The sequence below is a fragment of the Stegodyphus dumicola genome, chromosome 10 (assembly GCF_044657685.1).
Source record: "Stegodyphus dumicola isolate Sdum_Otavi_A_Nest chromosome 10, ASM4465768v1".
NCBI lineage: Eukaryota > Metazoa > Arthropoda > Arachnida > Araneae > Eresidae > Stegodyphus > Stegodyphus dumicola.
Window position 1 is genome coordinate 15,319,857 of NC_140777.1, and position 15,338 is coordinate 15,335,194.

A 15,338-nucleotide genomic window follows, 5' to 3' on the forward strand; every position below is an offset into this window, starting at 1 on the left:
CGTTATTCATGATTTAAATTCAAATACCTTTCAAAGTCTTTTTCATGATTTAAATTCAAGTCCCTTTAAAACGCTTTTTTTTTCATGATTTACATTCAAGTTCCTTTTAAAAAACAATTTTCGGAATTAAACTTCCTACTTCTGAGTTCCCTTATTTTGATACATTCTACTAAATTTATATTAGGAGATAATATAATCAATATTTAATATAATTTAATATATATCCTAAGTCGCGCTTTCGAGACATGAATCCCGAATTGGGCCTGATGTCTGAGAAAGTCCGTAGATGGTATTCTCCAGATGAGGTATAAGCTGAGGTGGGAAAAACTTTGAAGCCCAATTACTTCCTGTGAGAAAATGTGAAGATTGGACGGAGCTGTAAGAAGGGGCAGTTGTCATGCACTGTTTAGCTGGTCACGTAGCCTAAAGTAGCGAATCTAACCTTCGGTTTGTGTGGTTAACAGCATAAACTGCAACAGATATTTCAAGTGATATATTACTTGCAACTGTACAGTTTTAAAACAATTCAAGCTATTTGTTATTAATATTCATTTCGAAATTGCTGCAATATTTGAAAGTTTGATGTGCATGAGCTTTGTATTACCTTGTACTATTGTGAACATTTCTGTTTAGAATATTTAGTTTTGGAGAATAATAAAAGCTTTTTTTTTTCCAGATGGCACACCATATGTAGAAGAAGGAGTCACAGCTGCTTCGACATCAAAACCATCGGTGCAGAGAACAGTCGTCGTAGCTGAGGTATCGTCTACGGAGCCTAATCTAAAGCTTTCGAAGAGGACAACGCAGCCACCAACTAGTTCCAACACCGATGGTAAAGAAGTAGACCAGTCTCACATAGTGTCTGTCGCAGAAAATAATAATGTGGCATAACGTTGCTACAGCGAGTATATAGATATTACCGCGAGCATATCTCTAGATATTTCTCCGTGAACATACAATTTCTCTGCAGCAGTCTTCCGCAAACTAACGTTCTTTATTCTTCTTTCAAAAACATTTGTTTTCAGCGTTGACAAAGAATATTCAATTTTGTTGACAATTATAGTTTTGTAAATTATGTATTCTTATCAAATTCCTTTAAAACTTTAGTTGTATCTTTTAATGAGACCGCTGTTTCATTTACTAGACCACTCGAGTTATCGCATCACATGCAGTGGTGCCTGAGAGGCACCGCTCGAGTGCAGAGGGTTAAACTATATTACCTGGATTACAATCCCAGAAGCTGTACACTAACTGCATCAGACAGATGGAGTTAGTGAGTGAGTGACGGAGGACGTGGGCACCATCCCTCTACTGTTACGGTTAATTGGTATGAGCACCACGCCCACCCTTATCTAGAATGACATAATTAGGTACTTAGATTATCGCTACTCATTCAGACTTGCATGGTACATATTGCCATACTCTGACTTGCACGACTATTACACATGCCGTACCATATTCGGACTTGCTTATTCATACTTGCATGGTGCATTTACATTCATATTGCATGGTACATATTTCACACATTTCATATTACACATTACATTTACTGGGAAATTGAATATGACTTATGTTTAAGGTTCTTTGCATCCGTAAGGTTCAATATTTACGTTAATTATACTTAGGTTAACTCTATGCATTCATTATTATTTACAGACTTGCATGGTACATATTACACACAGAGAGATTGATTAATACTTATGTTAAAGGTACTTTACATCTTAGGTATTTAGGTTAACACATAGTTTAACACTACGCATTCATTATTGTTTACAGGTTTGCATGGTGCATATTATACACATTACATAGTACAGCTTATATTTACTGAGAAGACTTGCACTGTACATAGTTCACGCATTACATAATACAAATTACATTTCTAAGAATTTAATTATTAATTAATAATATTAATTAATACTTGCATGGTACATATCATACACATTTCATAGTGCAGTTTACATTTACTGACAGATTGATTAATACTTTTGTTTAGGGTACTTAATATTTATGTTTAAGGTACTTTACACCTGTTTGATTCAATTCTTACTATAAGTATGTATAGTTGGGTTCTTAGGTTAGCACATAGGTTGGCTTTACGCATTAATTATTATTTACAGTTTGCATAATACATATTACACACATTGGTACATATTACACACGTTAAATAGTGCATGCTAATTAATTAGAATGGTACATATTATACACATTAAATAGTACTGTGAATATTGACATGGTACATATTACACACAATTACTGAGACATGGGGTATATTTGCATGGTACATATTACACACATTTACAATTTACAGTTACAAAAAAAAAAAAAATACAATTGCTGAGAATATTAGCATGTTACATATTACAATAATATTAACATGGTACATGTTGCACACATTAAATAGTACCGATTACAATTACTGAGAAATTTAATAGTACTTAATATCAGCTCCATCAGACAGAACCTAACTTTCAAAACTTGCCAGCTATGCCTACATCAGGCTTTCAGGTTTGTTCTCATCTACACATCTCTCTCTGGTCAAACCGCAGCACTGACAACTGCCAATCTTCTGTTACGAATTATGCTGATTATGATTTTATTTCTCGTTTTAACCTATGCCGTTTGACATAAAATATACCTGCTATGTACTAAACCTCTAGGCTAAGTACATGGAAAAATGAGACATAAAAGAAAAAATCAACATAAAGCTAATTTTTAAAATGTAAATAAAATGTCCCAAATAATAACGTATCCCACTTACGGATCTATTTTACTCTTAGAATGGTATTACAAAAGTGAAGTTTAGACGTAGATAATATCTTTAGCTGAATTTAATCAGCTTCCATTTGCCAATAGGTCCTCAATTTTTTTTGTTAATGGTCCTAAAAAGTCCTTAATTTCTGCATGCAGAAATGTGTACAAATCCTGTAGCAGCGACGTGGCCGAAGTCAGAACACACTCTCCCACTGAAGTGCCACAGGCCTGAGCGTAAGTTCTCGTTTCTACCTCATTTGCATAAATCGTAATCCTGAAAACTCATTCTGGAAGGGAAACATAGGTGGGAAATGAGAAAATATAGAAATTTTTGTTCCAAAATAAAAATAACAATTAGAAAAATAAAGTAAAAACCTACATAGAATAAACATGAATTTTTATTATTTCCTGCATCGTATACGTGCTATTTTTTATTCGTGTTTTTCCGAGCTGACTCGTACACATGCATTTTCAGATTGATTAACCATTCATTTATCCGATCAAATGTTCATTTACATAGAGGGTGGTTAATAGGAAATTTGCTGTAAATGGAAAACTGACAATCGATCGAAACCAATCCCGTGATCAATTCGTTGACCAGCTCTGATTCAGTGTTTGTTGTTTTATTAAAAAAATTGACTAATATGTAAATATTTCTTTTCTTTTAGCCATTTTAGATTATGACTAAAAGTAATGGCTCATTTGGGAAACAGACTAAACGTATTTCCTGTAATATATAGGGAAGAAGTTCTTTCTGTTCTGTAAATGCAATTTTATATAAAAAAGTTAGAACCACAGTGAATTTAAATTTATAAATAATCCTACATAGTATTTTAGGTTAATTGAAAGGTAGAAGCAGAATGGCCGTATTCCTTTTCGAATTTGATATTGAAGCAAAATAAAATTTACGATCAACTTGTATATTTTTTAGGACCACCATGTTCTCTAGAATCTCTTTATCAAGGGCTTCCGGATAAAGTAATCATACTTGGGGATCAATTGGATAATGATGTTGTCCCATATGGAACTAGCGTTCCGCTGGCATGCGAAGATGGTCTGCGACTACAAGCCAAAGCTGAAGCTAAATGTAAAGAATATCAGAAGTGGAAAATTCCCAGTGTCCGTTGTAAGTTTTGTTTGTATTTTCTTTCATCCGTTGCTTAAAATTTGTATCAATGATTCTTTTTTTCTGTTCACCTCATTCATGTAATAAAAGTCGGTACTTCATTGTTGAAATGGCCCTTAACAATAGTTGGCGATTTTAGATTTCGGCCAAGATTTCAGCTATACTTTCGCAAAGATCCCGAAAAGCGAATATAAAAGTAAACAACCCAATATCTCACTCGCTGGAGATAAAAATGTTTTTTTCTGTACAATGTTGCCATTGCTCGCTTTGAAATCCTTGAGTTTGTTAATCAAAAATTCGTTAAATTTTTACAAAATAGGAAATCGATAATAAAACGAATTCCAAATTTGGGCTTCCACATGCCCATATTCAGAGTAGGATTACGTCATTCAAAATTCGATGGCTCTAGGCACCGTTGTTTTATCACAATGCGAGAAATATAAATACATTTATGCAGATTTTTCATTATTTAATTTCTTCAAATATAATGTAGGACTCTAACATTTGGTGGCAACAGTTTGAAAAGTGAAACGGACATTTATAGTGAACCAACACAAAATCGCATAAATAAAACAATAGTCCCCTTTAACAATAATACTCTCATGTTGCTTCCTACCAATATTTGTAAGACTCCTTATCCTTATTATTTTATTGCCTGCAATCATTCTAGTCAATGGAAGCACTTTCACACATATTAGTCTGTTTGTTACGGATATACTCCAACTGCGTAAATAAAAACATCTTCCCTTCGTCTCGGTATAGTCCAACTGCGCGAATCAAAATTTCTTCCCCCGTTTTCTGCCGGAGAACTACAGGATTACAATTTTACTTTTCGAAGCCAATTGTAGCAAACAGGAAAATAAAGAAATAGAAATACCTATCACAAGGACAAGTAAAGAATATTTAACAAGCAGGCTAATTACTTAAATAACAGTAATAAATGTGAGAGCTAACAAAGGAAATAAAAGGTATTAGTAAACATACATATTAGCATTACAAAAATCTTTCCTTAATTTCATTAGAGCAAAGAATATTATAATAATATCATAAATTAAATAATTATAAAGCATACCAATAATATTTTTTTATAAATTACATCAATAATAGTCATGATGTCTGAACTAGGCTGGAAAATTTAATATAGTTCACTGGTGTGCAAAAGATCAAAGTGTGCTAAAAATATTTTTGTTAATTAAAGTAATGTAAATGTTTACAGAAATTAATATTTAAATTTAAAAAAAGCTTAGCATGAAATCTATTATAACAACATTATTATGTGTTTGGAACACTGATGTATAAATTTTAGATAAATTTAAGTTATTATGCTACGAAGATTTTTTTTTAATTTATCTAGAAGAAAATAATTAGATAAAATGTACTGCAAATTAATATAATCAATCGGGCCCCTCAATAAATAAAAGCTTATTTTTTTAAACCAAAACCTAAAAATTGGGATGCAAAAGTTTGTGTAATATACTTGTAAATAAATAACTGAATAACATTAGTGGGTCGTTTTAATTTATACTTTTTACTTCCTTGTAAGTGAAGTATTGTAATCATGACAAATTTTGGGTACTATATTTCAACGAAAATATCCATTTTGACCGCTATCGAATGCAATTTAACTATGTGTGGCATCTATACGTAAGGACAGAATAAAAGACTCTTTTATTCCAAAAAAATTATAAAACTGCTTTAAAATGAATTCTGAAGAGAATTTTTCGTGGCGTCTGTACGAATGTATGTACGTACGTACGTATCTCTCATAACTCAAAAACGAGTAGCCCCAGAACACTGAAATTTTGTACATAGGACTGCTGTAACATGTAGATGTGCACCTCATATTTTGGTTGCAATCGCCGCACCAAACGTATATAAATATATTAATATATATATATCCACTCTGTTACCCGGCTGAGTGATCTCAGTTTCTTTACTCTTATATGTTTGTAAATTATATGTTATTTTCCCCAAACGAATTATAAAACTGATTTAAAATGGATTCAGAAGAGATTTTTCATGGTGTCTGTACGTACGTGTGTATGTAGTATATGAAGTAATAGGAATGCATCATAAAAGCATCAACGAAGAAATCAATCTAAATGTATCATTCATTATCAGTATCTGCTGCTATCATTATCAGTGTCTGCTGTTAATTTCAATACTGCTGGAAAAAAATATAAATGAATTGTATTATAAATCACATGAACTCGTTGCATTATAAATTAGTTAGTGTGTGTGTGTGATTATAGCAAAGCCTCGAGGGCTATCTGCCTAAGGGGAGGGATGCCTTCGTGGAGGACTTTCTAAGGGAAACTGGCTCGTATACACGTTATACATTATAAATTAGTTAGAAATATTATTAGCGTGATTTAGCAATCATCTTTGTTTACAAATAATTAATTTTACAAATAATTCGGCTTGAAACTAGATTGGAAAATAAGCTACATGCGGAAGATTAATCTTTACCAAGGTGTTAGAAACATCTTCTGTTCTGTTCTGAGTTATGATGCAAGAATTTATAAAAATTATATATATATATATTATAAAATTATATATATATATATATAATTATAAAAATTATATATATATATATATATAATTATAATTATAAAAATTATATATATATATATTATAAAAATTATCATTTAAATATAAATTGGCATAAATACAATAAAAAAACAGATAAATTCTACATACATGAAAATTTGAATACAATGCAACAGTATGTGAAAAACGAATGGATTAAAAGGAAACTGAAAATCGAGTTCGAATTTTTTCTGTAAATTATGAAAAATTCTGCAGATGCTCATAATTAACAATCTATTATTTAAATGTGTATTATAAATTAAATGTATGCCAAAGTACATCAGGTGGAGTAACTGGAAAGCAATTAACTTCAATGATTGAAAATGGAAAGCTTATAATAAAGCATATATTGGAATAATATTAGTGTGAATTTGGAACCACTTAAGAAATCCAATTTTTAGATTTAATAAAGAAATGTTTTTTAATTAAATTAGAACTGTTTACCTAAAATGGTAAATTTGAAAGTTAAAACCATTCTACTATCTAAGAAGATTTGTTAATATTTATCTAGACAAGAAAAACTTATTTAAGGTCCGCTACAAATCCGATATTTGATAGGTTGACTATGTATCAATTTTATGTATATCATTAATCTGTCAATTTTATTATTTAAAACTGATATATATATATATATATATCAGCAGCTAAAATCTACAACTTGGAAAGTTTTTAATTCTTATAGAGAATAAAAATGATCTGACCCATTATTCTTTTAAGCATCATAAAACTTTAAAATGAGTGTAAAAGAAATTCATTTTTACTTTAGGGCACGCCAGATTTTAAATTAATATTTGTTTTATTTGCTCAATTTTTACAATACCTGATAAACGAAAATAGAGGCTTGTAGTCTGAATAAAATGCCCCATTAATGGCGGTAAATAACTTTTTGTACCGCCCATTTTCTTGGGAATTCCGATTAGAAAGAGGGGACAGGAAAACGTGCGCAATTCGTGGATTAGATAAGAAGGGGGTCTTTAATTAAATTTCGAGCGGTTCGTATCCTACCTTTGTTATATCATTCCATGGATGGCGACTCCTCTTCCCAAGAACACATAAATCTAACAGCAGTGACGAACTATAGTCTAGAACCGCTTAGCCAATTTGCAACACGAAGTCCCTTCTTCTTTTTGCAATTTTTAACATTGCATCTCCAAATGGTTTCGTCTCTAACGTCAAGTTTCATGTTGTGGCCAATTTCGCATACTCGTTTGTCAGGTAAAAGACCTCTTTCATGAACAAATGATAAGGGAACCACCTCATTATTTGATAAATTAAAGATGGTTAACGTACAATCCTATCCCCTCCAAAATCACCAATGAATATATTTTTAAGTAAACAATGCGAATCCGAAAACCTCACCAAAAACGAATAAGAACATGCGGCAAGAGAAAATGCAACACTGTCTTAATATATGATTACGTAGCGAGATATAGGAATACTCAGCGAGTGCTAATGTACGGTCACGCAGCTAGATAAGGGCGGGATATCTCGGTTGGTTGGCGATTCAATCTCGGAGGCCTCAAAAGAAAAACCAAAACAAAGAAGTATATAAAGTTCTCAGGCTTTTCATTTGTTGTATAAGGTTTTGGTTAATCTTTGGATTATGGTAACTTGGCGAATTTTTGGCGACCAACCCTGCTACAGCAACCTGCTAGTTTTTGTTTGGACGCCATTTTGTTTTCCGAAGTAAAGGCATTTTTTTTCTTTTTTTACTTAACATTTTTTCCCAATAATCTGCTAGCCGAATTACGCTTATGATAGAACTTTTATGGAACAAAAGTGTTTAATCATGACGAAGATTAGGTGTGAAATTGGGAGAAAGTGCAGAATCGCAAACTGCTTGCCGCGTTGTTAAGAATTGCACATACACGGTATCCATGTAAACGTCGACCTATTTTCGCTTGAAAAAACATCCCAGAATTGCACAAAAATGGCATTGCGCACACCCTTGACTTTATCCATGTACACTGCTAAAGTCCTGTCTAGTAACCTTTATCGCCTTACCAAAAATGTCGCCAAACTACCTGTTACCATATTCCAAAGATTAGCCGAGGTTTTCCATAAAGGCCTTTCAGAAAGGGAAATTGAATAACGTTTGAACATAAAGAGACTTTTTTGTTCAGGTTTTCAGGATACTATACATGGCAATAAAGGAAATTAAAGAACGTATTTCTCAAAATGTTTGCCATTCGAGGGAACAACGGAACAAAATCGCAGCTGGAAGTTCACTATAAACCGTTTAGATTGCATTACTGGCTTTGGTTCTATCATACTTTAGAACGCCTCTTGGAGCTGTCCTGTAGTTTTCGGTCGATCTTTCTAGACACAGCCTCCATGAAGAAGTCGAATAGGCATATGCGAGGGCTATAAAGGGTTCAAGAATGTTCTTCGCTAAAGCAATTGCCTTGACGCAATTGTCTTACAAGGAAGGTCTTCCAAACTTGAACTCTCAGTTTTTCTGCAAAAAATTATTTATAATTCTCCTCATTTAAAAATACATAATAATAAAGAATTAGCTCAAACTAAACAATAAATTGAAATAAAGATATTTTTTATTCCTTTGAATGTTGCTCGCTTTCCATTCGATGTGCTAGCGATATTTTACATCAATATTTGTTTTTCAAAATTATTTTGACCAGTAGTGCACACCTGAAAATATCTCCAACAATTAAAACTTAAAAATTTCGGGAGTAAGGGGTTTTTACAGCCAAACAGAAAATTCCGTTGGGTGCCATTTTGTAACCGTTCTTCTATAAACACTAAAAGTGTTTATTAACAGAACACAAAACAGTCACAAAGAAAATATACACCAAAACAGAACACCTAGATTTTAGAATTAACGTTCGAGTCGCGGGAACGTAATATTGGAGAACGTGTCCTCATCGCAACTGGAGATCGACTGCTGTAAGTTGTTCTAATCATTACTAGATGGCGTTCGATAACATAGTTTGGCTACGTCCAGATATATTTCGACCGCCTCATCCGCGACCATGAGCGCAAACTTACGCACATGCGCCATTCGGATCGAATTATTCTCAAAATTCTCATTCTTTCCCTCGAGCATATAAATTCCCTCTTTCCAGAGAGAAGAACCTTTCACGTCCCGGCAAGTAATAACGGCCGTTTTGGATGAGTCTATGTGTTCTGGCAAAATGCTAAGCCAAGGTTGCGTTTGAGACGGCCGACTGACATTCGGAGCTAATATTTCTGTTACATTCTGTTCTCTACTGGGGGCTATAAGAGGCTTATGAAAGTCCTTCACATAAGCGATTACGATGACGCGATTGTCTTACAAGGAAAGACTTCCAATCTTGAACTCTCAGTTTTTCTCAAAAAGCCATCCAAAGGGTGTAGTGGTTAGGGTATAGCCGACTGCGATACCAAAGGGTCCGGGTTCGAATCCCAGAGAACGCATGCTTGCATAGTTGCCAAGCCAAAGTCGGCTGCCCGCCATTGGTTTAAAAAGTATAAATAGGGATTATCTAATATAAATAGGAGTATCTCATCTAGAGATACGTAATAGTAAAGAATATAGTAGTTTAAATAGGGATTTCTCATCTAGTGTAAATAGAGATATCTCATCTGGGACATCCTATATATAAATAGGGATATCTCATCTAGTGTAAATAGGGATATCTAATCTGGGACATCCCATAGTATAAATAGGGATATCTCATCTAGGACATTCCTATAGTATAAATAGGGATATCTCATCTAGGACATCCCATAATATAAATAGGGATATCTAATTTAGAGATACATAGTAGTAAAGAATTCGTTGCTAATATTCTAAAGTGAAGGGATAAAATATTGTAAAACAATAGCAAGATTTGGTGATGCAGCACTGCATAGTAACATTCAAAATTTTCAAAATTTCAGTTTTCAAAAATTTGGGAAGTTAGTAAGATGAGTGAGTCTTGAAACAAAACTATAAAGTAATGAATAAAGAGCTAAGAAGCGAGAGAGATATATTTTGCCTGTCAACAAACGTTAATTTAAAATGAAAAGTCAAACAGAACTGAGAAAAATGTAATCTTTTAAAAATTAATCTAGGGTACAAGAAGTTCTGGAAATTGTTTTGCTATAAGCACGTCTCATACTGTTGTTATTTTAGCTCAATACATGTAGTACACATTTTACGTGATAATAAATAAACTTAAATGCATGTATAGCAAGGATAAGGTGCAGCAAATAATGATTAAAGCAAGCAATCTGTTATACACCACTTGCAATTAGTGAAATAAATAGAATTATAAGTTTCATATCAAGAACTGCAGGTGAACGAACGTTAAAACCAATGACTACAATTAATTCGAAGTGGATTCAAATCTTAAGGTGATTTGTTTCTGTCATCTTTTGAAACTTTTCTCCCAATAATAAAAGCACTGCAAATTTTTTATATGTCTAAATTTATTTTGCACACATTACAAGGTATATTTTGTTTGTTCTTTCGTCTTATATTATACCAAAATTTTATTTACTTGTAGGTAACCGGCGGCAGGTGGCGATTCTGACTTCATATAATGATTAGTATATTTGTGAATTTGCATATATTCATTGCATTTTTAAACTCAAAACATATTTATTACAATTACGAGAAGCTCTTTATATAAATATATATACTAGAACGCCCGGCGGTCATATGAAATGATCATTCTTGTTAAAATATAAATAGGGATATCTAATTTAGAGTTGATCGATAAAGTTGATCGTGTTCAAATGCAGGCTCAGGTAAAAATATGCCAACACGCTTAAGCGTTTGGCCCTGAGACTTATGGATGGTCATAGCAAAGGCGAGTTTTACAGGAAATTGTCTACGTCTCATTTGAAACAGCAACCCTGTGCCGTGGCAACTTCGGCCCATTGGCTAGTACAGTTACGCAAGCAACCAATAAACTATCGGGGACAAACAGACACTTAAGCCGCATATATATATATATATATATGGGGTGAATTAACATCATCTCATCCGAAACGGCTGGCTCCCAGGCTTAGCAAAGCACACCGTTGGATTCCGCAGGTCCGTGGCACACCATTTTGACCATTCGCGTCTTCTTGGGGTTTTAATTAGCCAGGATATTAATTAAAAACTAATTTTCCCCTACATTTTCCACTTTCTTTTGTCTTTTCCCTATTATAGGGATTTGGCTACGTGCCAAATTCTTTTTCTCGAATATCTACGGAACGGCTTGGAGTTGAAATTCGAGACGGGTATCCTCGGATTCCAAAACGTTCTCCGAACCCATCGATATCGTTCTCATCTTTGTACGACTTTAATCTGCCGAGATATTAATTAAAAACTGCAGAAAAGTTAATTTCCGCACTCATTTTTCCGAGTGGCAACAATAAACAGTCCGCGACACACACTTTAGCCGCTTATATATATAAAGATATAACATGGATAGCATAGAACAATTATTGTAATGAAGTATAATTTCGTGGCATAAAGATGCTGCTCACGAGGGTCAAGCGCATTCTGCTTACGAGGGTGTTGGTCTGATGGAAAAAATCTGCAAACTGCCAGGCCTCCTTAATTTTTTCAGTTGTATTTTCCTCTGATTCGTTATATCTCGAACGATATCAGAAGAAAAACAAGATCATTGGTTTGTTAGCCCTCTGGAAATCGAGAGGCTTTGACGACAGACACAGTGAAAAACGCTAAAGTCTCTCGACACTGGTCGTGAAGTTACGTCTCTTGTACTGTGAACTGGAATGAATTACTGCTTTTGCGATGTTAGACCACATTGTGCAACATAGCTTGAAAACAGTGACTCGTGTGGCAGCACACACGAATTTCTCATCTCTGTGTGGTCCGCCGCACTCTTTTACCCTTATAATCTTGTAATATATATGTAAGGACTTGATTTCCATCCCCACCATTCATATTTGCTCAAACATCTGCGAATTCACTTTTAGACGTATTATATAATTAATATTTAGAACAGATTCGTTTTCTATTACTTCATCATTTGTAATATTTCCTTGGACATCTAAATTTCAGAAATCGGATTTTTCAGTTTAATACCATGTGTAAAGTCTCTTAATTTCAATTGATTAGCCGTATAATTTAAAATAATATTCAAACAATTTGAAGGTATGTAACATTTATACCTTCTAATAAAGAGAAAAATAGAAGAGTTATGATGAATATTTTCAAACTGCAGACAGTCACACTGTTTTCTGTGAACTTTTAGTTGCTTCTGCAATTATTTTTAACAATTTTTTTTCCCCCATAGGTGTTTCCGGATGTGGACCTATCCCGAAAGCTGATAATTCTCAACTCATCATAGAACCTGAAAAAGAATTTTATGTATTTGGGGAAGCTGTAATATTTTCATGTCCTCTAGGCCATACTTTAACTTCAGAGCTTCAACTTGTTGTGTGTTTAGGCAACACCTGGTCAGCAGATGAATTTCCAGATTGTAAAAATGTGTAAATCGTGTGTAAATATAGAACATTAATACAGTCCTTTTATCAAAAGAAAAAGACACTGTTTTCTAATTACCTTTTTCAAGTCTGAAATATATCTCATGAAGCCTCTAGCATTCTTGATAATATATTTCAAATGAATCGATACAGTAAGTCCTTGCCGAACGCGATACGTTATGCGTACGGCCAAAATCGCGTTCGGCAATGTAAACTAGCTATGGAAAAAATGTTTTAGGTATAATTCAGGTTAAAAACATAAATATAATTTAAGAAACCTCACTATTGTTGTAATTAAAAAAATGAAACAAATGTTAATTTAAAGGATTTTTATTGTTGTGTAACTCGTACGTGATATAATTATTTAAAAAAAAAAATGCTGCTGAATTTTGCTCGAAACAATGACTGACGCGAGCCTAAACGTTTCGCGGTAAGAAGCGTACAGTTTTCTTTTCCTTTTTTAAAATGTTTTTTCATTTGCGTCAACCTCCTCTGTAAAATCAGCAGTTTCTGTGCTTTTTTTTTTTTATTAATTCTCTTAATTTTTTTAAAGACATTTTATCTTCTTCATTATCAGTACGTTCACTGTCGCTTTTACTTTTCTTTACTTTACTTCACCAACAGAGCAGCTGATTCCCTTGAAGATGGAACTTATCAGCCTGTTTAAACCCTGCCAGTGATTCTAATTTTGTTCGAAAGTCCGGATGAAGAGAGCTGCCTGTATAGCAAAGGGCAACGAAAGTACTATGTAAAGATTGAACTCAGCCGTGCCGTTAAAGCAGTCTATTAACTGTTAAGCTGCTGGGGGCAATATTATTGTAACTTTAGATTTCAATCAAAATTGAATCAAACGTTAAGTTCAAAGCTCTAATGATTCTTATTTCTTTTGCGATATCCTACCTATTCGAAGCTGGATTTTCAGCTGCCGCTGTAATAAAGGCAAAATATCATTCAACATTGAACAGAAGCAAGCAATGAGAGTTGCAGTTTCAAGCTTTCCTCTACGATATGAAAATTTGCATGGGGATTAGCAAGGTTGCCCGTCATATTATCTTTCTAACCTTCCACTAAAGTTTTTTTTTTTTTTTTTACTTGTACAGTCAAAAGTCGTTAATCCGGACTCGTCGGGACTTCGGCGATTCCGGATTATCGATTTTTCCGGATTATAGATCATCAATTTAAATCTGGTAAGATGGCATGCAGAAATTATAAAATTAAAAATATGAAACCGTAATTTACGAAATAAAGAACAATTATGATCTAAAGGTTATCAAAATTTACAAAAAAAAGCTTAATATTTATTTGTTTACTTTATTAAACATTTCTTTCAATGTAAGTTGTTTAAGTTGCTTCGTTTTTTTATGTTATAATACATTCTCTTTAATTCTATAAACAGACATAATTTCTTGTTTAGTTACAAAGTTCCGCTGTTCAAGTCCTACAATTGCTGTGTTGAGAATACCGACTAATTTGTCAATCGAAATTTTTTCGTTTTCAATAACCTCTGTTACTTTCTTCGCTATCGGAAGCGAATTATAATGACGAGGCATTATAATGACGCAAATTCGCAGTGGTAAAGGTCTTACGCGCATGCGTTAACGCGACGCATGCGCAGAAAGTTTGTAGCTTTGAGGTCCGGATTATAGATCATTCCGGATTATGGGTGTCCGAATTAACGACTTTTTACTGTATTTGATTTTTTGATTTGCATGTTTTCTTGTCAATTAAAATTATTATTCTTTTTCACCAACATGTTGTTGTTTTTTTTCTTTGCCTGATTAACGTTTTAGTAGAAGTACAGAGGTTGGACAAAAATATGGAAACACCTTTAAAAAAGCATGTTTCTTTGCTTAATATGGTGTAGGAAACCTGTTGGCATCCAAAACAGCTTGCAGTTTTCTCGGAATGGATAAATACAGTTCCTGTATGTTTGCCAAAGGAATATTATACCATTCTTCCTGCAAAGCGGTGGCAAGTTCAGATAACGATGTTGGCGGTGGATAACGAGAACGCACTTTCCGTTCCAATGTAGACCACAAAGGTTCGATAATATTCAGGTCTGATGACTGTGGTGGCCAGGGGAGATGGGATAACTCATCCTCGTGCTCGGAAAACCAGTCCTGGACAATGTGAGCTGTGTGAACAGGGGCTTTGTCGTCTTGGAAGACACCATCACCATCGGGGAACAAAGTTTGTACCATGGGATGAACTTGATCGGCCAAAATGTTCACATAAGTCTTGGCAGTCATGTGCCCTGACACAGTTATCATGGGGCTAGCAGAGAACCACGATATGGCTGCCCAAACCATAACAGAACCCCCGCCATGTTTCACTCTTGGCAACAAGCAGTCTGTATTATAGGCTTGAGATGGCGTTCTCCAGACGTTAACTCGGCCAGAAGTGAGAAACAATGTGAAAGAATACTCGTCAGACCATATTACTCGCT

At 33.8% G+C, this 15,338-nt stretch overlaps 1 protein-coding gene across 5 annotated transcripts in view; it reads left to right on the plus strand.

The window, feature by feature from the left end:
- LOC118182923 (complement factor H-like) overlaps positions 1-14,642 on the plus strand; it is a 159,027-nt gene extending 144,385 nt beyond the window's left edge. For all 5 annotated transcript variants that reach the window (XM_085824631.1, XM_085824634.1, XM_085824633.1 and 2 more), the window contains 3 exons: positions 677-832; positions 3,683-3,877; positions 12,703-14,642. In XM_085824631.1, coding sequence (XP_085680757.1) covers positions 677-832; positions 3,683-3,877; positions 12,703-12,902 — 551 coding nt within the window. In that variant the 3' untranslated portion in view covers positions 12,903-14,642. The remainder of the gene's footprint in view (positions 1-676; positions 833-3,682; positions 3,878-12,702) is intronic.
- Positions 14,643-15,338: the final 696 nt, after the last annotated feature.